The 27,807-nt window shown below is 38.5% G+C and overlaps 2 protein-coding genes across 2 annotated transcripts; one reads left to right on the top strand and one right to left on the bottom strand.

Moving 5' to 3' along the window:
• Positions 1-41: 41 nt before the first annotated feature.
• Positions 42-6,979, bottom strand: mfsd9 (major facilitator superfamily domain containing 9; the record flags this gene model as incomplete). Its single annotated transcript, XM_083902923.1, has 6 exons — positions 6,920-6,979; positions 5,422-5,509; positions 5,041-5,084; positions 2,673-2,802; positions 1,986-2,195; positions 42-892 (listed from the first exon to the last, which is right to left on the bottom strand). Exons 1-6 carry the CDS (start codon positions 6,920-6,922, stop codon positions 42-44), a joined length of 1,326 nt encoding a protein of 441 aa, XP_083759049.1. The 5' UTR covers positions 6,923-6,979.
• A 3,882-nt stretch (positions 6,980-10,861) lies between these two features.
• tmem182a (transmembrane protein 182a) lies at positions 10,862-18,112 on the top strand. The gene is made up of 5 exons (XM_083902114.1): positions 10,862-11,183; positions 14,888-15,026; positions 15,152-15,250; positions 15,345-15,482; positions 16,600-18,112. Exons 1-5 carry the CDS (start codon positions 11,025-11,027, stop codon positions 16,821-16,823), a joined length of 759 nt encoding a protein of 252 aa, XP_083758240.1. The 5' UTR covers positions 10,862-11,024; the 3' UTR covers positions 16,824-18,112.
• Positions 18,113-27,807: the final 9,695 nt, after the last annotated feature.

The following is a 27,807-nucleotide window of genomic DNA, read 5'->3' as shown; positions in this document are numbered from 1 at the left end:
CAGCTCTACTTTTTCTGACTGTACCATGCGCTCATTGATATTCATTGACTTTTCCGTGTGTTTTCAAGCCCAGCTGCTTTCCTCGTTCCTGTTCCGTCCCATTTGGGGATCCTGATGAGCAGAAGACCGATGGCCGCTAAAGCCAGCACCACTCCCAGACTCGGGGGCCCACAGGGACTGAACTCCTGAGCCAGACCAGAGAGGACGGGAGCCAGGACGCGCCCCACGGCCGTCACCGACTGCCCGGCGCCGATCAGAGTCCCCGAGGCCTGGACCCCTCCCTTCTGCAGCTCCAGGTCAGTGATACACGTCCGTCCGATGGCGGTGGATATGGCAAAGAAAGTGGACGTGAGCAGCACCTGCCAGACGCTGGGCGCGGCGGCGTAGAGGAAGATCAGCGAGCAGGTGAGGATGGAGGAGTGCAGCAGCAGAGCGGCCATGTTTCTCCTGTAGAGCTGAGTGACCGGGCCCACCAGGAACCCGGCCAGCGCCCCCAACAGGCTGCTGTAGCTGATCAGGTACCCGGTCGTCTTTGGCTTGAGCGAGAAGCGCTCCTCCATGGCCAAAGAGAAGTTGCTGTAGTAAAGCATGATGGCCACGCCCATGAGGAGGCGCACCAGGAAGAGGTCCCACATGTCCGAGGAGAAGACGACGCGGATCCTGGTGCCCACGGACGTCAGCTGTCTCCAGACGGGCTGGAGCAGAGACACCTGTGTCCACAGGAGACGCTTCCTCGGTCCGGTCTCTCCTGTGTGCTTTCCATTCGCGGAGGAGCCGTTCTGTACGGACTTATTACAGTGGTCGTCATGACAACAGTTACTCGGGTTGTTGCTGGAGTTGGTTTCGCTGCACTGGATCAGTGCCTCGTCCCACGGCAGCATCCACACCAGTCCTGCAGTGAAAGACATGGTTTGTGAGACCATTTTTTATTTTTCAGATGAATGATGAGGACAGGTGAATGAGGTCAGGTGAATATTGAGGACAGGACAGATGAGTGATGAGGACAGGTGAATGAGGTCAGGTGAATATTGAGGATAGGACAGGTGAATGATGAAGACAGACAGATGAATAAGGACAGGTGAATGGAGAGGACAGACGTGAATGAAGAGGACGAGTGAATGAGGAGGACAGGTGAATGAGGACAGACAGGTGAATGAGGACAGGTGAATATTGAGGACGGACAGGTGAATGAAGAGGACGGACAGGTGAATGAAGAGGACAGGTGAATGATGATGACGGACAGGTGAATGAAGAGGACAGACAGGTGAATGAAGAGGACAGGTGAACGATGAGGACAGACAGGTGAATGAAGAGGACAGGTGAATGATGAGGACGGACAGGTGAATGAAGAGGACAGGTGAATATTGAGGACAGACAGGTGAATGAAGAGGACAGGTGAATGATGAGGACAGACAGGTGAATGAGAACAGGTGAATATTGAGGACGGACAGGTGAATGAAGAGGACAGGTGAATGATGAGGACAGACAGGTGAATGAAGAGGACAGGTGAATGATGAGGACGGACAGGTGAATGAAGAGGACAGGTGAATTATGAGGACAGACAGGTGAATGAAGAGGACAGGTGAATTATGAGGACAGACAGGTGAATGAAGAGGACAGGTGAATGATGAGGACGGACAGGTGAATGAAGAGGACAGGTGAATTATGAGGACAGACAGGTGAATGAAGAGGACAGGTGAATTATGAGGACAGACAGGTGAATGAAGAGGACAGGTGAATGATGAGGACAGACAGGTGAATGAACAGGACAGGTGAATGATGAGGACGGGTGAATGAATATTGAGGACAGACGGGTGTATGAGGACAGGTGAATGATGAGGACAGACAGGTGAATGATGACAGGTGAACGATGAGGACAGACGGTGTAACACCTTCCAACACCGTCACTACATATTTATTCTTTCCATTTCATTTCTGTAATAAATCACTTATTTGTCTTTTTGTCCCTTTACTTTCAAACCCACCTGTGTTGAGGACAAAGATGGACGCACAGGTGAAGGCCGACATGTAGAAGCCTCCCTCGTGCTCCGTGAGGTAGCCTCCCACCACGGGGCCCAGGATGAAGCCGACGCTGGAGGCTGCGTTATAGTGACCCATCACCAGAGGGCGCTCCGACTCAGACACCAGGTCAGAGAGCAGGGCTCTGCAGATGGACAGCGAGTGCTTGAACAGCCCTGAGAAACACAACACCAGGGGGTAAGTAGCTGCGTGGACGTTGGTTCACATGAAGTTAAAGTATATAAAGTGAGATTTAAGGGGTGGGGGGGGGGTTCCTCCTTTTTATCACTTTAGCCCCTGACCCCAGAAACGTCTGTGCACGCCCCTGACCCACTTTTTTTGACTTTGTGTTATTGTGATTCGGAATGAAATTTCACACCAGGAATCACAACAATAACTTTACCCAAGGGCGGAAAACAAAACTCCTCCCTTCTTTCATTCTTTCAACCTGAAAATCTGGTTTCACGAGGAAGTCACAACGACGACACAATGTTTCAGGTCAACACAACAGGATCTGATTATCAAGTCAACGCTGTGACATTAACATAGAGTAATAAATCAAATGCACATTTTAAAGGTCCAATATGTGACATTTAAATAGAGTTTCGTGGCAAAGCTTTGCTTCACGGAGGCCGCCATCTTAAGTTTCTCACCCACGGGGATCCGTGCGAGGACAAACAGGGCGATGGTGGTGGACGTCCCCAGCAGACTGTAGCCAAAGGCACTGATGAGCAGACAGGTGAGCAGAGAGTCTCGACGTCCTACCACGTCACTCCAGCTGCCCTGTCAATCAACAACAGGACACCAGAATATCATTCACTTTCTTTAGAGGAGACTTAGGAGGAGATGTAGGAGATGGAGGGGATTTAGGAGGAGATTTAGGAGAATATTTAGGAGAACATTTAGGAGGAGTTCTGGAGGAGATGTAGGAGAACATTAAGGTGATTTAGGAGGACATTTAGGAGATTTAGGAGGACATTTAGGAGATTTAGGAGGACATTTAGGAGATTTAGGAGGAGATGTAGGAGGACATTTAGGAGATTTAGGAGGACATTTAGGAGATTTAGGAGGACATTTAGGAGATTTAGGAGGACATTTAGGAGATGTAAGAGGACATTTAGGAGATTTAGCAGGACATTTAGGAGGAGATGTAGGAGGACATTTAGGACATTTAGGAGGACATTTAGGAGATGTAGGAGGACATTTAGGAGGACATTTAGGACATTTAGAAGGACATTTAGGAGGAGATGTAGGAGGACATTTAGAAGGACATTTAGGAGATTTAGGAGGACATTTAGAAGGACATTTAGGAGGAGATTTAGGAGGAGATGTAGGAGGACATTAAGGAGGACATTTAGAAGGACATTTAGGAGGAGATGTAGGAGGACATTTAGGAGATTTAGGAGGAGATGTAGGAGGACATTTAGAAGGACATTTAGGAGGAGATGTAGGAGGACATTTAGAAGGACATTTAGGAGATTTAGGAGGACATTTAGAAGGACATTTAGGAGGAGATTTAGGAGGAGATGTAGGAGGACATTTAGGAGATTTAGGAGGACAATTAGGAGATGATGTAGGAGGTGATGTAGAAGGAGTTTTGGAGGAGATTTAGGAGGAGATCATAATATCTCATCAGATCATATATTAGCAGTAGCTGCACTGAATTCTAAACATCAGTATTAGTCATAGAAAGTCCAGCTCTAGGCTTGAGATTTAAATGTAAATGTAAATGTAAATGTACTTTATTTATACAGCCCTTTACAACAATCCTTTCGGTGATCCAAAGTGCTTTACAAGAAATAAATAAATAAAGAGGAAACAAATAAAAGTAATTAAAAACAATAAAAACAATTAAATAGTGCAAAATAAAATAAGGTAGAATCAGATAAAAGATAAGAAGACAAAAGATACAAAGTGTCACCATACTACTCGGTATTAACAGCCATCCTAAATAAATAGGTTTTTAGCCTTGATTTGAAGAGGCCCAGGTCAGAGATAAGACGCATCTCAACAGGGAGTTTATTGCAGAGCCTGGGAGCAGCAACAGCAAAGGCTCGATCACCCCAGTGTTTATATTTTGACCTGGGCACTTCCAGCAACATTTGGTTTGGTTTGACCTCAGAGCTCTACCCGGATCACGAACAGTTAAAAGCTCAGATAAATAAGATGGGGCAAGATCATGAAGAGCTTTAAAGGCAAACATTAAAAGTTTAAAATCGATTCTAAAAGAGACTGGAAGTCAATGGAGAGAGTGAAGAACAGGGGTGATGTGCTCTCTTCTACTAGTGTGGGTTAAAAGACGGGCAGCAGCGTTTTTGAACAAGTTGAAGGCGACTGAGAGAAGTCTGGGAAATGCCAACATACAGTGCATTGCAGTAGTCTAATCTGGAACTGATTAGCGCATGTATGGCTTTCTCAAGGTCGTGACGGCTTGAAAACGTTTTAACTTTGGAAAAAACTAGTCCTGACAACGTTGCTTATTTGTTTGTCAAACCTCAGATGACTGTCAAAGGTCACTCCCAGATTCCTGATGTTCGGACTGATTTAAAGGACTAATCCCCCCAAAATGGGATGAAATTAAGGAAAGAAGAGATCGTTAAACTGGAAAAAATCCCCCCCAAAAAACTGCATTTCTCTATAACGGAGCAGCAAAGTCTATATATGCAGCCCTTTATTGGATTCTCACCCTCTCTCTTTCACTCTCACACACACACACACACACACACACACACACACATACACACACACACACATACATGTAACCATCTGACGACATAATGACATTAGGACCAATTGAGTTTACTGTGTTGTGGACGTGGTCCGTGTGGGCTTATCATAGAGACCCAGCTGTTCATGTAACGCTACGCTCGCCGGGAACTCAACAGACGACTCCTTATCCGTGATAATTTGTCGCATGACCCCCGAGAATTCGTCCAATTTCTTCCGGAGCTGGTGGAATACCACAGATGACATGGAATGCAACCACTTTAGCCGCTAACCGTCGCAGCACTCGGTACTTACGACTATCGTGCTGGAGAAGAACTGGAGGATCCCGTACGTAGATCCTACAACACATGAATGAATGAATGAATGACTTTTGACACATGAAGCATCACAACACATGAACTAAACTGAAGAAATAAACCAATATAGAGTCAGAACTCTATTGTTCTGTGTCTTAAGGGACTGTTCTCTGGCGACAACGTGCCTACACGGGCAAAGAAACCTCAAAAGAAGTGGAAAGTCTAAGGTTTAGATTGCATTTTTCAACATTTTCTGACACTTTATGGACCAAACAAGTGCAACTCTACAGTGTTTCTGTGATTATTTCCCTGTGTTTTCACATTAGCAAGTTGATTTTAATCCCTCCACATGACTTTAGTGCTCGTGGACGCGACGTACCGACTATTCCCGCCACAGTGGGACTGGCCCCGAGAGACTTGACGTGGTGGCTCAGCAGCGGGATGATCATGCTCACCCCGAACAAGTCCTGTAGAAAACAAAGGAGATGAGGTTTATAAGGAGGAAAGACGTTTGTGTTGAGTTGGAACAGCTACAGAGAAGAAGAAGAAGCATCACTCATCCTGTTTATCTGCATTTTCTGCCAAACTCCTGATTGAAGTCACACAGCGTTACAGCACTGACTGTATTACACTAATCGCTTAATTTTTCCTCAAACTCTTTCCCTCTGTGCTTCCTCTGCAACGACGAGGGGCTACTTTGTTGCTTTAAAGCTGTAGTACGTAACTTTTAAACCTAAACACAAAAGCCTGTTTTCATGACTAGGGCTGAACCGTTTTTGGAATAAATATCTAATTGCGATTATTTTTGACTGAAATTTGCGATAACGACAACATTGCCGCGCTGCGCACAGGAAGTGACGCGTTTTACATCGACGCAGACGGAGGCAACAGCGACGCGATGCTAGCACGCAACAAGCTTGGCGTACATGTGACTGAAAACACCCACACAAAACGTTCAAGAAAACCTCGTTGTAAACGCTTCTCGGGCCCCCGCCCACGCCTGCTCTGCTGCTGTATACAAACAAACGCTCCCTCAGTCAAGGTATTGTTGGACAGAGAATGGAACACGTTCGATTCTTTGCGACACGTTGAAGTGACAGCGAGGCTCTGGCGAGGAACGGCGTCCCTGCACTCAGGCGTCAAAACAACCTGACGCGCTCGTTTAGGCACGATTAAAGGCTTCTTATTTCTCTGCAGGTGCATATGACAAGTATTAAAGTACAAATAAATATACATATCACATAAAAGTATCTCTATATACAGCAAAGACTGATTGAATTGTGATAAATGTTGATTTTTTTCCCCTGCGTTGAATATTGTGGCAAAGAAGCTAATAAATACATTAATATTCACCATGTCCGCATCGATTATTTGACTTTTTTTGATAATCAATTAATCAGTTCGAGTGTTTTTTTCATCTGACTTTAAAGTCTGACTTTAATCTCCAGAATTCTGACTTTAAAATCTCCGAATCCTGACTTTAATCTCAGAATGTATGATGTTTTTTGGTTATTGTTGTTTTTAACTCTCTTTTAAACATGTGGCCCTAATACTCTTCCGTACATTTCATTATCCAAACTTCTTAAAAAAAAATGTTGACATTTGAATTTCGTTAAATTTTTCCAGTCAAAATAATAAAAAAAGAAGAAGCTTAATCTCTTAGATTAGATTTCTTGTTGTTGCTCCAGTTCTCCCACATTCTTTTGAAAAAACCCTCAGGACAAATAATCCCATTATTATGTTCAACTTCTACTATTTAAGTGTTAAAAACATCCTATTACACGTTCATTGACAGTGTGAAGCAGCTATAATAGTGTTGTATTGCACCTTTAATTAAAAACATAACAAACAGGTGACATTAGCCGGCTGCTACTCACCATGAAGCCCACCACATAGATGCAGTAAATAATCCTCCTCCGTCCTCCGGGTTTGAGGTATAAAGTGCCCCGTGTGTGGTCGCTCATCCTCCCGCTGTGACGGCACCGGCTGCCGCTGACTGCAGCCCAACGCGGAAAAAGTTGCTCCGACACACAAGCAGACACACGGCTGGCTCCGTCCCGGGCGGAGGAGTCACGGGCAGCAGGGGCGGCGAAGGACCGCCGGGGTTCGGGCCATGAGCGCGGACACGTCCGGTGTGGAAAGCGGCGGATATTAAAAAGGGAAACACGTGTATTAAATGTGAGCCGCGTCGATAACAGCGACGGGACGAGTCACGGGTTCGTTTCTCAGGTGTTGTATTGTCCCATTGTCTACTCGGACTCCCCCGCGGCTGCCCGGACTAATGGTTTCGTCCGCTTACGTCACAGCTAGGAAGTAAACGGCTGTCGTTAAAGTGAAGGATGTTTTGACTTTTAGAAGCAAAATATTTCATACACAAGTGCAATTTTAGCAATAGAAAACCTATATTTCTTGATTTTTTTTTGTAAAATAAATGTATCACTACATATACACTTTATACAAATCTAACAAACTTTTAAAGACTGTTTATTTATTCTCTTATTTTAATATTTACAACTTTCTTAATTCTTGTACTCACCTGTGTCAGTGTTTCACTTAAAGTTTATTTAAAATATATATAGTTAACAAAGATATAGAATCTGTCAATACAAAGGAAATGATTGAAACGGTTAATTTACATATGGATATTTTAAAGTAGGACTTTATACCTAGTCACTGAATTTGTATTTTTGTCTACTTGAAGAATAATTATTTTTTTCCCTTTTACTTTTTTTTAAATGTAAACATCTTTTTGTATATGTATACATATATGTGTATATATATATATATACATATACATATATATATATATATATTTAGGCGAGACCATATATAAACATGTATGTATATAAATGCAAAGTTAAATTTGGACATATATTTGCAGATATATATATACATATACAAATACAATCTTTCATTCAGTGATTCTGTTTATATTGAAGCCTATGTCTGTTTAGACTCAGGTGCTGTGTTAAGTCTTCTGCCACCTGCTGGACAAACTGGGGTATAACAGACAGATTTAATACCGCAAAGTCAAAGTGAATGTGTGTTAGGACCAGTGTAGTCCTCATAGAGACCAACACCTGGTCCTAATGGTCTAAAAATGTTCTCCCGTTTTGCCTGTTATAAATAAATATGTGAATCCAAAATATGCACAGGACCAAATATCACATTTGACGTATACTAACTTTTAACCTTACGTCTTAACACTCAAAAAGCTTTTTTAATGGAGTGACAGAATGTGAAGACCAGCCAAAAAATGTCCTCACTTTCCCAAAATGTCCTCACTCCCTATGGATCAACCAAAATGTAAAAAAGAATTTGACAAAAAAAATTTTGGTCCAAAATTTGACAAAACGTCATTCTATACTATGTCCTCCCAAATTTGAGAAAAAAATTTGACCCAAAATTTGACAAAACGTCATTCTATACTATGTCCTCCCAAATTTGAGAAAAAAATTTGACCCAAAATTTTTGGTCCAAAATTTGACAAAAAAAATGGGATCCAAAATTTGAACAAAAAAATTTGGTCCAAACTTTGAAAAAATAATTTTGGTCCAAAATTTGAAAAAAAAAATTGGTAAAAAATGTGAAAAAAAAAAATTGGTCCAAAATTTTAAAAAAAAATGATGGCCCAAAATTTGAAAAAAAAATTTTTACCCAAAATTTGAAAAAAAATTTTTTACCCAAAATTTGAAAAAAATTTTTTTACCCAAAATTTGAAAAAGAAAATTGACCCAAAATGTGACAAAACGTCATTCTATACTATGTCCTCCCAAATTTGAGAAAAAAATTTGACCCAAAATTTTTGGTCCAAAATTTGACAAAAAAAATGGGATCCAAAATTTGAACAAAAAAATTTGGTCCAAACTTTGAAAAAATAATTTTGGTCCAAAATTTGAAAAAAAAAATTGGTAAAAAATGTGAAAAAAAAAAATTGGTCCAAAATTTTAAAAAAAAATGATGGCCCAAAATTTGAAAAAAAAATTTTTACCCAAAATTTGAAAAAAAATTTTTTACCCAAAATTTGAAAAAAATTTTTTTACCCAAAATTTGAAAAAGAAAATTGACCCAAAATGTGACAAAACGTCATTCTATACTATGTCCTCCCAAATTTGAGAAAAAAATTTGACCCAAAATTTTTGGTCCAAAATTTAAAAAAAAAAATTGGTCAAAAATTTGAAAAAAAAAAATTGGTCCAAAATTTGAAAAAAAAAATGATGGCCCAAAATTTGAAAAAAAAAATTTGGTCCAAAATTTGAAAACAAAAATTTGGTCCAAAATTTGAAAAAAAAAATTTGGTCCAAAATTTGAAAACAAAAATTGGTCCAAAATTAAAAAAAAAAATTATGGTCCAAAATTTGAGAAAAAGTCGACAAATTGAGTATAGCATGTTATAGCAACCTAAGGAAGTGATTTCAATGAAAACAAAGTGAGGACCGGCCAAAATGTCCTCACTCCGTAAAAATGACCTCACTTTGTTGGTTAAAAACCCTCACTGGTCCTCAGTATGCCGCAAGTACAAGAACACACACACACGCACGCACGCACGCACGCACGCACGCACGCACGCACGCACACACACACACACACACACACACACACACAGAGCAGAGGTTGGCCATGGTCACATCTCTGTGTAAACGTTCCAGTGCACACATGTAAAGTCTCTGCTAAATGTTCCTCTGAGATGCTAATACATTCCCCTCCTTCACTCTCTGAGCAGCTCTCAACACTTTTACTGAAAACACTTTCTTGTTTTCCACATTTACATCATGAGGAAACTCAAATTTGATCCATATATCAACTTTTGACCTTTTCCATTATTGTTATTCTGTTATTCTAACATAAGTTTTTACTTCTTTTTTTTTTACTTTATCCACTTATTATTCTTGGATTAGTTTTATTTTATGATAATCTTATGGTTGTACAAATTCACATTCGAGTGAAACACACACCAAAAATGATGAGTTCCAATGCAACTTTATTTATAAAGCACTTTAAAAACAACAACAATAATGGAAGAACAGACAATAAAACAGAATAAAACAATACAATACTGTAGAAAGTATATATACATACATATATGACATATATGTATATATATATGTATATGTATAAATATATATATGTATGTATATATATATATATATATGTATATGTGTATATTTATGTATATATATATATATGTACTATAAAAAAGATATAAAAACCAGCGTCTCATCCTGGGTCGAAAGCCAAAGAGTAAAAAACGAGTTTTAAGATGCGTTTTAAAAGTACATTAGTTATTATTTATTATATTTCAGCAGAAATGTCCCAAGAACTAAGTCCTCGATAAAGAAAATTAACAAGGAACAAACGAACAAGTAAATAAATAAATAAATAAGGGTAAGAAAGAAAAATTATAGCTTTAAAAATCATAAAATTGCATCTAGAACAATATCAAATGCCACATTTTCAGTATTGTCCTTGCAGTTTCTCTCAGTGTAAACAACATCATTATCTGTCCTCACTGTCATTTACACTTATTTTCATCCTCCCTCTGTTTACAGGAAATGACACAGTGCCCCCCCCCTACCCCGCAGATGCTCTGGACCAGGGTGGTGTCGGTGTTGTTGTGTGGACGACTTCACCTCACGTCTGTCCTCTGGGTCTCGCCCTGCCTTGACATTCCTCTGCAGACGCCGGGGTGTCCAGTTGCCGTCGGGGGGTTATTTCTAGTGATGATGATCCCAGCCCACACGTCCATCCATCCATCGCCTCCCTCCACCAAAAATAGCCCAGGGGGGTGGGAGTGATAGTGGGTGGGAAGACCCATGTCCACAGAGGAACATCCAAACAAGTCATGTGCACAATTCCTGTCATGACACAGAAGACAGGAGTGACAGACGAGCTCCTGTAATTTAACATAAACCTGTTTCTTCTCCTTCTTCTTCTTCTTCTTCTTCTCCTCACTGTGGCTGAAGGACCTTCTCGTCCTGGACCATGAAGCTGAGCGTGGCGCTGTTTTTCGCCGGCCTGTTCGGGGCCTTGGCAGCCGTCTTCGTTCTCCTTTCGTTTGGAACCGATTACTGGCTGCTGGCCTCGGAGAGCTGCCACCCACGTCCGCAAGGAACCGTGGGCCCCGGCGGCGTGAGCATCGAGGTGAGTGCAGAAGATCGCTCATGTCACAGAGTACAAATACTTTGTTCGTGTACTTAAGTACACACTTTGACTTTGTTTTCAAGCAACTCTGACTTTTACTCCACTACATTTACCTCTAACTCTCTTTGTTACTACCAAATATTATCAGAAGGAGAAGAAAAGTTGGTATTATGGTCTGGTACAGTTTTAACATGGGGTTAAGTGTCTTGCTCAAGGAGAGCAAGGAATTGAACCCACAACTCGCCCTATACCACTGAGATACTATGGCTCGATCGTCACTTTTTTAATCCTTTCACTTTTAAAACTTTAAGTACATTTTATATCAGAAAATTACTCAAACTTCTACCAAAGTTATTTTCTGGTAACACCCGAGTATCCTATAAACAAGACTTGAACCTTAAATAAACTATTTTATCAAGAAAAAAACATTAAGGAATTCTCTATTTTCATACTTAAGTACAGTAAATGTCACTTTAAGACTTTTACTTAAGTAATATTTTACAAAAAAGTGACTTCAAACTTCTACCAAAGTTATTTTCTGGTAAATCCTTTTAATCCTTTCACTTTAAAAAAACGTAAAAGTACATTTTATATCAGAAAAGTACTTAAATGTCATATACTTTAAGACTTTTACTTAAGTAATATTCTATAAAAAGTGACATCAACTTCTATCAAAGTCATTTTCTGGTAGTATACTTGTACTTTTACTCAAGTATCCTTTATACCAGACTGTTTATATAGATATGAAGCCTAAAAATAAACTTTTTTATGAAGAAAAAAACATGAAGGAATTCTCTATTTTCTCTATTTTCATACATACGTAGAGTAAAGGTGCCTTGAAGACTTTTACTTAAGTAATATTGTACAAAAAAGTGACTTCAAACTTCTACCAAAGTCATTTTCTGGTAAAATACCTATTAAGTACTTTATACAAGACTGTTTATATAGATATGAAGCCTAAGAATCAACTGTTTTATAAAGGAAAAACATAAAGGAATTCTTATTCCACAGCTGGTTTGCATGTGTGGCTGTGGATTCAGATGGAGACAAATTCCTGGTCTGCATTGTTTCGGTTTCTCTCTGGTTTTAAAAAACAAAAACAGCAAACTGTATATGCCCAATCTGAGGGGTCGGAATTCCCCCCAAAAAACAGTCACAAAGGGATTATTTCTATGTTTGGAGGCAACAAAAGTCCCTTAAAGGGATACTTGAGTAAAAGTACCTTAAGGATCTTACCAGAAAATGACTTTGGTGGAAGTTTATATATTTAAAAATAATAATAAAAGTCACTTTATTAAATAATATTACTTTAAAAGTCTCAAAGTATCAAAAATAATCTGATATTAAATGTACTTAAGTTTTAGAAGTAAAACTATTTTTAAAAAGTGAGGTTTTTGAGGTGTTGAGCCATGATGGCTCAGTGGAAGGTTGTAGGTTCAATTCCTCACTCTCCTAGTCTGTCCTTGAGCAAGACACTTAACCCCAGTCTCTATATAAATACAGACTATAATACTAAGTCGTCTTCTTCATCTGATTTCATTTTGGTAGTAATGAGATTACAAATGTAGTGGCGTAAAAGTTGCTTGAAATATAAATAACAAAGTAAAGTACAGATACGTGAATTTTACGTCCATATCCTCACAACTAAATAGCTGCGATAAGTTCAGTCAGTTTAAACAACACGACAACGCTTTCTTATTTTGTCTGATTTGCGCAGTTTAGCCTGCAGTTAAACCCAGGAGCGATACAAACGTCAACAAAGTTAGCAAACAAGCTAACGAACGTCGCCTCAAATGACCGCTGGCCGCCGCAACGAGAACGTTAACGGCTAACGCTTGTGAAAGCGTATCGGGAGACGTGACGTGAAGACGTCCCCTCCTCTCTTTGCTCAGTTTACGTTTGACGCTAGTACGTTTGGGCTAGCCCCATGAGCCTCATTGATAATGCATTGGAGAGTAAATTTTCCGAAAAAACATTTTTTAACATGAGAGTCAATGGTAGAATGCTCGGGCGTCAATGAAATCGCCCCAAAAGAGGTGGGACCATAAAACATGACTTGATTCTGATCGGATACTACGTCTAGAACACTGAAAATAGCTACTTTTGCTAGCAGAGACGACTGAAAGGAATATTAGTACAAAGGATCTTTGGAATTGGTTAGGAAACGTTGGTTGGGCGTCGACCAAATGGTCCATATACACCGTCCGCCTTCATGCCAGTGAGTCCCAGTGCTGCTGCTGCTGCTGCTGCTGCTGCTGTATTAAATATCACCGACTGGAACATACTTAGCTTTTCATAGTGGTGCCCTCGGTGCTGGAGCTGAGACCTGATATCAGCACAATAAAACCGAAGAGCGCTGCTATGTTCACACGCGCTGCATAGTAACGCGACGCCATCGCAGTCCAATTCAAACGATAGCGTGAACGGAACTATTTAGAGCACAGTTGTGACTTTTTTTTTTTTTTTTATAACTCGATCACTTTTATAACAAGAGGAATAGTAAAAGCAATCAAAATACAAGCACAGATATGTCGTTATTTGTGTGTAAATCACTTATAGTTCATAAATCGTTTAGTATTTACGATTATATGTATTTACAATATTGAGAACTTGTGAAAAACGTAATGTAAAAGTGTGTCAGGATGGCCGAGCGGTCTAAGGCGCCAGACTCAAGGTGATAAATCCTTCCTCATCGTGGGGTTTCTGGTCTCTGAATAGAGGCGTGGGTTCAAATCCCACTCCTGACAGTTCTTAAATTAATCTGTGGGACAATAAAAGCACTTAAGTGGCACAAAAACAAAGGAAAGTTTTATTTATTTTAAGTTTTTTTTTTTTTCATTTGAAGTCAAATGACCAGATTTTTGACGATCTTTAAAAATAAAAGCGTTCGTCTTGATATGAAAGGATAAAAAGCAAACATTTTAAACACATTTATGACGCAAATTGAATCTATTAATGAGTGGAAAAATGTACAGAAATAACTCGGAGACATTGAAATAAAAATATTTATTTAGTTTTTCAAAATAAAAGTCTTTGTTTTGACAAACCATAAATCGGGCGCATATTTATTTATTCGTAAACAACTATAATTTCGCATCGTCATCGAGAAATAATAATATACTCGTTTTTTTATGTATAAAAGTATGTTTAATTATAATTAATAAACAACAATAATATTTATATCATAGCATTTAAAAATATATATATCATTTAGGGCAGATGCGGCTTTTGGGGGGTGGTCGAATACATTTTTTAAGCTCTGTTTATAAAACTTAAGTGGATAATTTTAAGAGGGAAAAATGACTCAAGTGTATCTTTACAGGCTGATTTCCCTGCACTTGTAGTCCCATAAAAGCTAGAATTCATGGACAACTGTGTGATTTTATCCATTCTTTTGGTTTTATGAACAACATTCCTGGTGGAATTCCTCTGAGTCGTTCGTTTCACGCGCTAAAAAAGTAGTGACGACGACACACGACGACGACGGCGACGCCGCCGAGTGTTTTCACGCTCCGCTGACTCGGCCTGGACTAGGTCAGAGGTGCTTTTGACCTTTGACCTTTGACCTGACCCTGGCAGCTGCTTCTGTCCCAGTGTGACGCCTCACGGGAACTCACGAAGTTCGTCCATGTTCCGTCACAATCACTCAGGGTTTATTTGTCATTTCTTTCACACGTTTTACAAGTCTTGTGATTGTCCTTCAGCGTGGAGACGTGGTGATGCAGGAGGACCCTCGGGACGCCGTCGTTCTGTACCACGAGGGCTTTTTCTGGAGGTGTTCGTTTGAAGCCGACGCGGACGACGGCGGCGGCGACGACGACCTGATCTGGAAACTGTGGTTCAGTGAGTTCATATTTTTATATTCTGTTCTTTTTAAAACTGTCCTCAGACGCGAGGGGGAAAGTGTGTTTTCACACGGTGCAGGAAAAGAGAGTAAGTAAAAAGTATATGTTGTGTCTTCTCTGCAGCAAACCAGCCTCACTCCAAAGTCTGCATGCACTCCTACCTCTTCCCGTTCCCCGTGTCCCATCAGACCCACAACGCCACCGAGTACGACTCTGCGATCAGTAAGTGTCTTTAGATTATATTCCCTTGTCTCACTGGATTAGATATTTCTATTTCTTATTTATTTATATATATGTAAATGTGTTTGTGGTGCAGTATACAGAGGCTTCTGGAGCATCTTCATGCTGATCGGTGTGGCGGCCGTGGTCCTCGGCGGGTTCTTCATCATCTGCGCCGCTCCGTTCGCCAGCCACTGTCTGTACAAGGCAGGAGGTGGACTCTTCCTGTTGTCTGGTGAGGCTTTTGGAGAAGGAATGGTTTGATCCATTCCATTCTGTGTGACTTTTAGATTTTACATGAAAATATAAAAAAATGGAAGTTTGTTTGTTGAGGTCAACCAGGAAGTAAGAATATATCGGGAAAATGTGCCTATTTTTGTTAGATTTTCTTTTCTTTTATTTTACTTCATCTGGATTTAATTTTCCTGATTTGGTTTGAGTTTGATTTTTGTGTTTCTGATTTTTTGTTGTTGTATGAATTTCCTGTTTTATTTTGACACATCCTGTTTTGTTTTTGACACTCACCTCTTGTCTTGTCACTTCCTGGTCTTTTGTCTGCTTTCCCGCCTTTTTTAATGACTTGCCCCGCCCCCAATTAGTTTCACCTGTGTCTCGTTTTCTGTTTTGTCTTTTTTCAAAAAAAGTGTGTTCTTTATGTTTTCTTACCCACGTTGTTTTTAATCTACGTAAGTTTTTCTTTGACTTAACCCCTGTGCTCTTTTACTTAACTTAACTTAACTTAACTTAACTTAACTTAACTTAACTATTATTACTTTACTTATTATACATGTTATTATTATTATATATAACAACAAGCATAATATAATTCTAAATGGTGGACTTTAACTTACAAAGGTAACTTATTTTTTTATTACCTCATGTATATGAGTGACTTAACTTTATGTTTGAGTCCACAATATATATATTTCTTCTCATTTTCTGACATAAAAGAGGAACCATATCGAAATTTTTCCACAATGTTCACATTTTTGGAGCCAAAACTGTATAATATCACGTAAACTTTATTTACACGCCGCAGATAGTTCAACTTAGACAGGTTTTTAAATGGTGGACTTTATCTTACAAAGGTAAAATTGTAGAAAGAATATGGGTCAATTGCATTTTGAGTGTGTGCTGATTTTGTAATTACACACAAGACCACAGGGGGCGATAGAGGAGAGTTTTTGTTTCCTGTTCTACATCTGCTACTGTAAACTGCACATAAAACATATTTCATAAGTGTATCTTATGGAGACGACACTGTTGTAGTGACTCATAGATCCACTGGGGGGCGACAGAATCTCCACACTGCAGCTTTAAACATAGATTTTTTTTGTTTGTCTCCACACCAGGTTTCTTCCTGCTGTGCGTGGTGGTCATGTACGTGGTGTGGGTCCAGGTGCTGGACGTGGTGGACGTTTACGTCGAGTACCAGCGCTCGATGTGTCCAGACTTCCGTCTGTCCCTCAGCTACGGTTTGTCCTTCATGTTTGCTCCCATTGGCATCTTCTTCTGCCTGCTGTCCGGCCTCCTCTTCCTCCTCATCGGCCGGACCATCAAGATTCACTACAACTGACCCTGAGGTCATTAGAGGTTATTATTATTATTATTATTATTATTATTATCTTTTGTTGTTATTTTTGCCACTGCCTAAAAGCCGTAGACTTGATGACTTGACTTGATTTTTGATGATATTTCAAAATAAAAGTCTTTGTTTTGATATGAAACTATAGAAAGTTCACATTTTCAATACGTTTATGACGCAAAATGACTCTATTAATGAAGAAAAACATACAGAAATAACTCATAATTTGATATTATTTGAGTATCATTCATATTTTTTAATAAATTATGCAAAAAGCATAAGAGATTAACCCTTTTATGAGGAAATATTGTGTATTTTTTTATTTGTATTTGACTTTAAAAATAAAATTAACGAAGCAAAAACTAAAGCCATGTGCGTAATGGAAAGCATATAAAATGGCATGATTATTTTTTTTAGCTATATATGCTAATGACTGAGTGTCCAGATAACAACATTTTTGACGAAATTTCAAAATAAAAGTCTTTGTTTTGCTATGAAACGATAGAAAGTTCACATTTTAAACAGGTTTATGACACAAAATGACTCTTAATGAAGAAAAACATACAGAAATGACTCATAACGTGACATTAAGTGGATATATATATATGCTAATGAGAAGCAGTGTTTGTGGAAAGAAAACAAGCCCAGCAGCCTTTTTTCTGTTTTTTTTAGATAAAAATAACTTTTTGTTGTTTTTATTGAGGAAAAAAACAAAACCAGCGACAGTTTTTCCACAGATTATTGTCCACATATACGTACTTAAGCTGGTGCTCTTTATGTGAGTGTTTATAATGTCACATCTATACATGTGTATATATATAGCACTCATTATGATAAAAGCACGTCCTCACTAAGTGCAACAGAGCGGCTTATTGATGCATATTTAATATATAAAGATTCTCTTAGACGCAACTTCACATTTTACACAGTGTGTTACGCTTCATATTTTCTGCAGTATCATTTTATTATTATTATTATTATTATTATTATTATTATTATTATTATGGTCTGTACATAGCCTGAAACGGTGCTGTTTTAATTTGGGTAATTTTTTTTGTTATTGGTTCAATATGGAGCATGAATCACTTTAATTTAATGTTTTGTGTGTGTCCTGTGTATGTGTGTGTGTTGTCACATGTGTGTGTGTGTGTTGTCACGTGTGTGTGTGTGTTGTGCGACTGCGACACAAAGACGTTTCTTCTGTGATTTGTTTGCCTAAAAAAAAAGAAAAGACACTGAGAAGATGAGCTTTTACATTTTTAAAATAAAGATCAGTTAGTAGTGATGGGACTTGTTTTTATTTGTATTTATTAATTTCTTTATTAGTTTCATGCATGAAGGTTAAATCAATTCAGCTTCACAAACAAATGTGAAAGGAAATCAGATTAAAAACAAAGAAATCACTTCATTAGTTCATTAAGATACTTTTCTTGTATCGTGTATTTCTATTTTATTTGTGGTCCTTTATGTCCATGCTTTGATTGTTCGTATTTATATATAGAGAGTGAAAAATGAGATAAAGTGAACAAAAAAAAAAATCACTTTATTAATTCAAATGACATCTTTACAAAAGAAAGTACAAGGAAATAATTACTGTCTTCAATTTCCTCCCATAGCTACTCGAGTGTACTTGAGAAGACATTGGGATCAAACTAAATGACATTTTTAGTTTCTAAATTAAAGTGCAATAGAAAAATAATGAATTTATTTACTGTAAAACACTGCCTGAGTACGTAAAAGTTATTCATTTTCCAGTATTTTTACTTTTTATTTAATTTTGTTTTGGAAGTCACTTAGTTCATTAGCATTTTTATTATTATTTATTTGTCATGGCACTTTATCTCCATGTTTTATTTCTGTATATATACATATAACCCATATATATGTATATATATATATATATACATATATTATTATATGTATATATACACACATACATTTTAAAATGCAGTATGAATCCAAGCGAAATCCTTCAGTAAAAGTAACTGTTTCACTCATCAGTAGCATTTCCTCTCACTGGAACAAAGATGTAAACAAACACAACAGACTTAAACCAAACGCCACAAGATGGCGCTCTTGTCTTGCTCGACTTGCACGTCAACTTTTGCTCCCCCCCGAGTGTCAGAAAATGCCATTCTGCTTATCTCTGGAGTGTGTGTGGCTGCGTGTATTTAATCAAAACCTGGAGGAGGAGGAGGAGGAGGAGGAGGAGGTGGTGTAGATGAAAGAATTCACACCTTTGGCTGACAGACGGATGGTAATTTCACTCATGAATGGAGCATTTGATCAGGCTCTGAATGGACTCCTGTGTGTGTGTCTGTATCAACTCCCCGGCCCTTTATAATAATGTACTTTATCGTACACAAGGAAAACACATCCGCAGTTTACCTTCAGAAGCAGCGACGGCGACACAATGTGAGCCGCCGATTACTTTGTGAGGCTGAGGATGATGGAAGTATCACATATCAACACCTCCAGATCTGAGGGGGAAAAAAAAGAAGAAAAAGCACATTCAGGACTGTGGGGGTCACGCCGAGAGGTCACAGAGGTCAGCGGACGCTAACGAACGGCGAGATAAGATCATGCGATTCAAATAGATTTCTTATCTCGTGCGCACTTCCTGGTTCGTGTGAAAATCATGAGAAGACACAAAAAGTGAGGGAAATAAAGAGGAGATTAGGTCTAGAGCAGGTGAGGAGCCATTTTCCTGCAGGAGAAGCTCAGGCCTCGCAGTCGGTCGTGTCATCAGAGTGGGTTGTCCCGGCTGAATTCAGCGCTGTTCTGCATGATCGCCCATGATAATTGTGTGTTGATAGCGAACGCGCCGGAGATGGGAAGGTATAATTTCCACCGAGAGATTCCCCCCCCCCCTCCCCTTCCTCCTCCTCCTCCTCCTCCAAACAAATACCTGTGCTCAGCAGAGGGAGGTGAGGAGGAGAATAGAGGATGAGGATGAGGATGGATGTGGATTCATCCTGGGTCAAACTAAATCCTGCAGAATCATGGACTTAAGAATGTTCTGCTCTTTAAGACTAAAAAAAGTCACGTAATGCAGCTTTAAATAACACAATAACATGAAATGGACACAAAATCGAACATCACACAGAGTAGAAGTAGTTTATTTTATTTTCATTAAAAGTGAACAAATATAGTGGTTTAATGTCTACGTCATTAGATCCACACAATTATTATAGAATATTATTGTTTTTTATTTCAAACAGGGTTATTTTTAATTGTATAATTACTCTTTATCTGTGGTTAAATTATGGAAAGGTCTTAACAGATGAATTAAAACATGGCGTAAAAACATAAATCGGTTAAAACATTTTAAAAAAAAGGATGAAGAACATTAAGAACATTGTATAAAATACTGTAAAAATGTAAATATTTGGTGACGGGATAAAGTAGTAGTAGTATAAATTGAGTTGTGTGTAATAGGACTGGGATTCTCTAACAGGTAATAAAACCCGTATTGAAATGTCAACACTTTTCTCTATCTAGTTGTTAGATTAAATTAAATTAGAGTTATTTATATATATATATGTACATTTATGTGTATATATACATATGTATATATGAATGTATGTGTTACATATTTATGTGTATATATATATGTATATATACATATATATATATATACATATATATATATATATATACATATATATATACATATGTAGTAGAACTATATTCTACAACTTTATCCATATTATCTTCATTTTGTGACATAACAGAGTAGAATTTAACCAAACAAAGTAAACACAATATAAAATAAGACAGATAATTAAACACAATATGACAGAAAAGAGCAGAGCATACGATGAAATTCAGTGAAACTAAACTAAAACTTCAACAGTTAAAATCCCACAAACTGCTCGACATAATTAAACGTCACATGTCGTTATCCTTTGATTAAAAAAAAAAATCCCACGTTTGTGAATATTTGATTTATTTTCTCCGATGTTTAACCGGCGCTCGAGAACAGTCTCCTGCTGTAGATTTCAATTATCCTCGCGCTCACGTCTGTGTAACGTCTTCGTGAACACACAAAACTGTGACTTTCACTAAAGTAAAGCGTCAAACTGTGTGCGACTGTATATCATTTGTTCAGTATATTATATATACGGACAGTCAAATATGTATCTGCAATAAAAGCCCAAAGAGGACAAAGAATAATCCACTTATAAACATAATTATTAATAATAATAATAAAATAATCCACAGGCATAATTCAATAAATGGTTATTACTTTTAGGAAACTTCAAGTAATAAAATATTAATTGACGGTAATAAGACTTTTATTCTGAAGACTGTAGGGTTGTGTTTTGGCATGAACAAACTGAGACTGAGAGTTTTATTTTGAAAACTGCAGTTTTCGCTTGGCCAAACAGAAAATCCAACTTTTATTTTGAAAACTGCAGGGTTGTGTTTTAGTGTGGAAGAACTGAAAGTGAGACTTTTATTTTGAAAACTGCAGAATTGGCTTGGCCCCGAACAGAAACTATAACTTTAATTTTGAAAACTGCATGGTTGTGTTTCAGCTTGGACGAACAGAACTGGAGACATTTATTTTGAAAACTGCAGATTTGTCTTTTAGCCTTAATTACAAACACACACTTTTATTATGAAAACCAATGTGTTACGTTTCAGTGTGGATCAACAGAAAGTGAGACTTTTATTTTGAAAAGTGCAGAGAGTTGGCCAAACAGAAATTATGAACTTTATTTTGAAAACAGCTGGCTGTGGTGTGTTTCAGTGTGGACAAACAGAACAGGTCTGGAGAGCTTTATTTTGAAAAATGCAGGGTTTTGTTTTAGTGTGGATCAACAGAAAGTGAGTCTTTTATTTTGAAAAGTGCAGAGAGTTGGCCAAACAGAAATTATAACCTTTATTTTGAAAACAGCTGTGTTGTGTTTCAGTGTAGATCAATAGAAAGTGAAACTTTTATTTTGATAAATGCAGAGTTGTCTTTTAGCATTAATTACAGGCACATACTTTTATTTTGAAAACCGCTGTGTTATGTTTCATAAAGTGGGACTTTTTTTTTTTTTTTAAACTGTAGAGAGTTGGCCAAACAGAATTTATGACCTTTATTTTGAAAACAGCTGTGGTGTGTTTCAGTGTGGACAAGTAGGACTGGATACCTTTATTTTGAAAACTGCAGGGTTTAGAGTGGATCAACAGAATGTGAGACTTTTATTGGACAAACAGAAATGATATCCTTTATTTTGAAAACAACTGTGATACATACTGGTCCTGTTTGTCTTCAGAGTAGAAATAACATTTATTTTAGGATATTTTATAAATAGATAAATTAAATGTATATACATTTGGCTTAAATAAATGTTAAGACGTATTTGACTCTCAGTCAACACTTATATCTGTATATTTACTTAACCTTAAGGCAGGTTTAAGTTAATCTTCTAACTCATCTTCATCCAATGTATCGTCATCTCGCTCAACACACGAGTCAGATTACATTTAAATCCAGTTACTCTAAACTCTGAGGGATGAAGTAAAGAGGGTAAAATATTTGAATTGCATGAACAACATAGCAAGTCGTATTACACGCCGCGCTCCTCTTTACAGATGATCTTTACATAATTTGCCGTTGGTTTTTGAAATAATGAATAGACAATGGGACGTATAATTGTGGGGGATTTACAATTCAGAGGACTGCGTCGTCGTATAATCGTCATGTTTAATTCAGAGAGAGTCGAGCGCACGGGTCAGCGGTGACAGAGAGGAGAAGTCACTCAGGTCTACGAGCAAACGCTTTGATACTCGGACATCTTTGTCAAAGTCACTGAGGAAATGTGGAGACTTACCAGATTGTATGTCTATGTCTATGTATGTCTTGTACGGCCTTTTTTCTCAGAATTCTGACTTTTTTTCGTCAGAATTCAGCCTTTACCCCCAGAATTCTGACTTTCCCCAAAAATTCTGACTTTTTTCCCAAGAATTCAGACTTTTTCCCAAAATATTTGCCTTTTTTCCCAGAATTCAGACTTTTTTCCCTAATAATTCTGACTTTTTCCCAAGAATTCTGACTTTTTCCCTCATAATTCTGACTTTCCCCCCAGAATTCTGACTTTTTCCCAAAATGTTTGCCTTTTTTTCCCTAATAATTCAGACTTTTTTCCCTAATAATTCAGACTTTTTTCCCTAATAATTCTGACTTTTCCCCCAGAATTCTGACTTTTTCCAAAAAGTCTGCCTTGTCTCCCTGCAGAAATCTGACTTTTCCACAATAATTCAGATTTTTTCCCAAGAATTCTGCCTTTTTTTCCCCAGAATTCCGACTTTCCCACCAGAATTCTGATTTTTTGCCAAGAATTCTGACCCCCCCCCCAGAAATATGACTTTTTCCCCAGGATTCAGACTTTTTTTCCTCAGATTTCTGACTTTCCCCCCAGAATTCTGCTTTCACCCACCAGAATTGAGACTTTTTCCCAGAGAATTCTGACTTTTTTTCAAAGAATGCCCGCTTTTTTTCCCTCTGAATTCTGCCTTTTTCCAAGAATTCTGTTTCCCTGGCTCCCCTGACAGGCCTTTTATCCGTGAGCCGTTTATAACCAGACGTGTCCGAGGGACCTATAGCATCGTTCTTTTCTTCTTTGGCGGGAATGCGTCCTGTTCCCTGCGCCCAGACTTGTACCGCCACCCGATGGTGAAGTAAGATATTACAGGACCTGACGTGCGCGTATACCAGGGTCCGCAATATGCAACGCACAATGCGCCACACACTCCATACCATAATTCATAGTTCATAATTCACATCACTTTTAACAGACAGCTGGAAAAATTATTTTTTAGTGTGGTTGTTTTATAATAAAGAAAATTGAGATTTAATTACAATCACAGTGACATTGATAAAACAGACTTTTACTGTATATTTATATATTTATAACGATGAGTTTGTTTCAGTCGTGTGTGTGAAGAGGAACGGGATGTTCAATAATGGTTATTGTACGTCGTGGACCAGTGGAAACCTCTGACGTCCTCTGGCCTCTCGCTCTCACACACACACACATATACACAAATACACACACATATACACACACCTCAGTCTGTGCATATAAATGACATTCCAAAGTGCATATGGATGGCCCTCGTTCACACTCAAGGTCTCTTGTTTCAAAGGCATGCTAATGCGTCTGGCAGCGAAACTCTTTTCTCTTTTAACTGGCAGTGCTGCCGCGTAGGAGACGACTGAGACTCTTCAACTGCGTCGACTCTGTCTCTGTTGAATATGCAGACATTTTAATGGCACACATTCAGCGGAACAAAACTAAAAAAATCAAACAAAAACGAAGAGAGACGTTTCACTCAAAAAAGCGGCGTCACTGCTGCCAAACACGTACGGCTGACTAAAACTGGACTGAACGAGAACCCAAACTGGTCTGAACGGGTTCTACTGTTGCCAAATGTCAACTTTGACCTGTAAATAATAGGAGGAAGAAGACGACAACGACGACTACAACAGTCTCCAATGCACAGTTTAATCAAGCTAAGGCCGTATCTAGCTAGCTTGCGATAGATATCTAGCTAGCTAGCTTAAAAAGAGACGTCTGTGAGCAATTTGTGTTGTGTCTAGCTAGCTAGCTTGATATTAGGGCCTCTGCAGGTTTCAACAAGTCAAATTTACGACTTTTTTAAGACCATAATGAATAAAATTTAAGACCCATTTCAAATCCATACTGGCAAAAAAGTACAAAAGACGTGAAGGAAAATTGGAGCCACAAATTGTTGAAGTTGCAATTCGGCTCAGCTGTGGCCTTTCATTAAGTTTTCTCCGCGGCTATGCTAAGCTGAAACACACAGCGGCTCGCGCACAGCACATTAGCTGTTATCGCATCCTCAAAAATAGAAACGTTTCAACGCGAGACTGAAGTTTATGCATGTTTTAAATAAAGGTAACGTTAATAGATTTTTAAGACCTTTCAAAATTGTATTTAAGACCTTTTATGAGATTTTAGGAGAATTTAAGACATTTTAAGGCCTTAAATACAAATTATTGGATTTAAGACTTTTTGAGACCCCGCGGATACCCTGTAGATAGATAGATAGAATCATCCACGTCCTAAAACATGAATAGAATTAAATGTTATAATAAACAGTGCTGTCAAACGTTAACGCATGGCGCGTTTCCATGACGACTGACCGGAAAAAGACGCGCGTGACGTCATGTTTGCGTGACTCCGGATTGTTAAAATGAGTCTGTAAAGTAACGCTAAACTTTGAAAAAACAGAGTCACACATACGCAGTACACGGGTACAGCTGGTTATTTGTAGCGCTGCTCTTTTAGTTTAATAAACAGACCCGCTCCAGAATCGACTGTAGGTGCGCTAAAACGACGCTAAAAAGAGCTAATGCAGCTAACGGAGCGAAACTGGTAAACGGTGCCTGGACTCCGGTGAAGAAGACGACAACGACGACTGAAACACGCAGAGTTTAATCAAGCTAGCTCGCGATAGATATCTAGCTAGCTAGCTTAAAAAGAGACGTCTGTGAGCAATTTGCGGCATGACGTCATGCGCGTCCTATTGCACAGCACTAATAAATTATTAGTAATAATAAAGCTAAGAACTCACTAAGATAATACTAAAAACAGAAATGGACGAAGTAGTCGTTCTATATACACCCCTGTACTTCAAAACCCCCCATATTATACGTTCAACTAAAGTTCGTGAACATTGTTCCGTGTTGACATGCCACACTTTAATGAGAGACGCGCGCTGTGTTTGCACGCACACTCGTCTCACAAATGTCTCACTTTGTCTTCGGGACTGCCACGTCTCAGCACCGAGTCCCCCAGCGTCGTATTTGGGTTTTTTCGCTCCCCCTCCGGCAACTAATTAATGCCGCCGTACAAACAGCCGTCGGAATCGTCAGGTCATGAATATTCAAACGTGTCACTCGCATATCATTTTCTATGCAGCGTTGGAACACAGGGCGTCGGTGCAGCAGCAGTCATTTCACGTTTTTACCACCGTATCTGTGTCTATATCCGTCCCCTCCACAGCCAGAGTCGGTCGTCAATTACGCGGCAAACGAGGTGCAAACGCGTATTTACCGTATATTGTGACATTTTTTAATTCCCCAGTTTTTCGTGTGCCAATATCTGTTCTTATTTATCTTTTGTGAATTATATTTATATATTATATAATATACGTATAAACGTAAATTTTACTGGTTCTCAAAGTCTGGGTCGGGACCCGAAGGTGGGACGTGGGTGATATTGTTTTTTGGCCCCCCCAAACAACTATTTTAAAGAATTTTGTCAAACTTTTTTAGTTCAGAATTATGTGTGTTTTATGTTTTTAAAAAATATGCATACAAAAATAATAATTTTATGATAATAAAATTAATCTACCATAAAAAAAATTATATCCAGTGTTACAGATATAGCTTTAAATGAGTTGCTACGTTATAAACCAAATTGTAATTATCTTTATTTATTTATTTATTTGATTTATATTTTGGTTTCGGGTCACAATATCATGTTTTATTAAACTCTTACTATTTTTTTGAATATATAAAATAATAATTTATTTATAACTTATTTGTTAATAATTACAAAAAATACACCCAAAAACCATACATGTGACAGAACTGTCATTGATATACATGTGTTTGAGGTTTAAGGAGTTGGATAATGGGTATTTATTATATTATTATACAGTTTCCCTCTTTCGCACTTTTATATTTCACAAAAAAAAACAGTATATTAAATTATTAATCGGCCTTTTTATCGATTTTTACTTTTAAATCAACTCCAAACTGCGTCGTATAACCCAAAAACAACCAAAAACAACCCAAATAAGTGAAATAATCTCCACTTCACGCTGTTTTAAATCTCTGGCTCCACATCCACCAACTCTCAGCGGTAATAAAAACAAATGTGTGTTGTTCCGTTCTGTTGAACCACGCGCATGTTTATTAATTTTCCCCTCTGTGCAAAAGGGCATCGTCACATTTGTTACCCTTAAAACAAACAGGCAACAAAAGCGCCCGCTTATCATATTTAATATACAATATTCAAATACGGACGTATGAGTATTCAAATGATTCGCCGTATCGCTTAAATATGCGACCTCACTTCATTAGAGTAACATTCATGAGAGTGATGTATTATGTATGGATGCAAACGCGGGGGGGCCTGTTTACTAACGCTTGAACTACCGTACGCTCGTACTGACGCCGCGTGGACAATCTTTAGCAAAAAAAAAAAAAGGGCGACGTCTCGAACAAAGTTCAGATTTGTGGAGAAAGGATTACGAAAAAAACGAGCAGGAAATCTCGCCGTTGCTTCAGGAAACGCCGCGTGAGCACGGCTATGATTATAGGGACAGGAAATGCATAGACAAATACAGGAAATAGTGAAGAAATTGTTCCAGAAATGTACATTAAAGGGATTATTTTATAGTTCTAGCTGCAAGAATTTAAAAAAACAAAAGAAATTCAAATTACCTGCAGCAGCTCGGGGCCACGTACAATCCAGTTTATTGGCGTTGAATTTCAAAATTAAAGCGTGACCCCCCCAGCTTTCTCGTAGTCACCACGGCGACCGACGGGCGGAACATGTGTCCCGTTCTTGCTCCTGTGCTTTTATACTGGTTTCGACTTGCAAAAAAATGATACCTTTGACCCCGAGTCGGGCTGACATTCCCCCCTGAAAGTTAAATCCTGTGTGTGTGTGTGTGTGTGTGTTGTAAAAGCAGACTTTGTATTAATGGAAGTCTAATATAATATAATATTATCCGCTCAGCTCAGGAAAGCAGTGAATAATGTATCGGCATGCAGATGACGGCGAATGAATATGTCCATATATTCATGTATTTGCACAGGGGGGGGGAAAACTTGAGCTTAATCCTTAGTTTTATCACGTTAAGTAGTTATTTTAAGTTTGTTTTGGTGTTTTTGTTGTAATTGTACGGTCTCGTGTTTCCTATTATACGACAGGCTCGGTGT

The sequence above is a fragment of the Microchirus variegatus genome (genome assembly GCF_963457635.1).
Source record: "Microchirus variegatus genome assembly, chromosome: 16".
NCBI lineage: Eukaryota > Metazoa > Chordata > Actinopteri > Pleuronectiformes > Soleidae > Microchirus > Microchirus variegatus.
Note: the sequence above shows the minus strand (reverse complement) of the source record. Positions and strands in the feature narration are given on the sequence as shown.

Bases quoted from the DNA above. Each gene is read 5' to 3' on its own strand.
- tmem182a (XM_083902114.1), top strand. From the start codon at position 11,025: ATGAAGCTGAGCGTGGCGCTGTTTTTCGCCGGCCTGTTCGGGGCCTTG. The intron at 11,184-14,887 runs GTGAGTGCAGAA...ATTGTCCTTCAG, and splicing joins CCGGCGGCGTGAGCATCGAG to CGTGGAGACGTGGTGATGCA. The intron at 15,483-16,599 runs GTGAGGCTTTTG...TCTCCACACCAG, and splicing joins TGGACTCTTCCTGTTGTCTG to GTTTCTTCCTGCTGTGCGTG.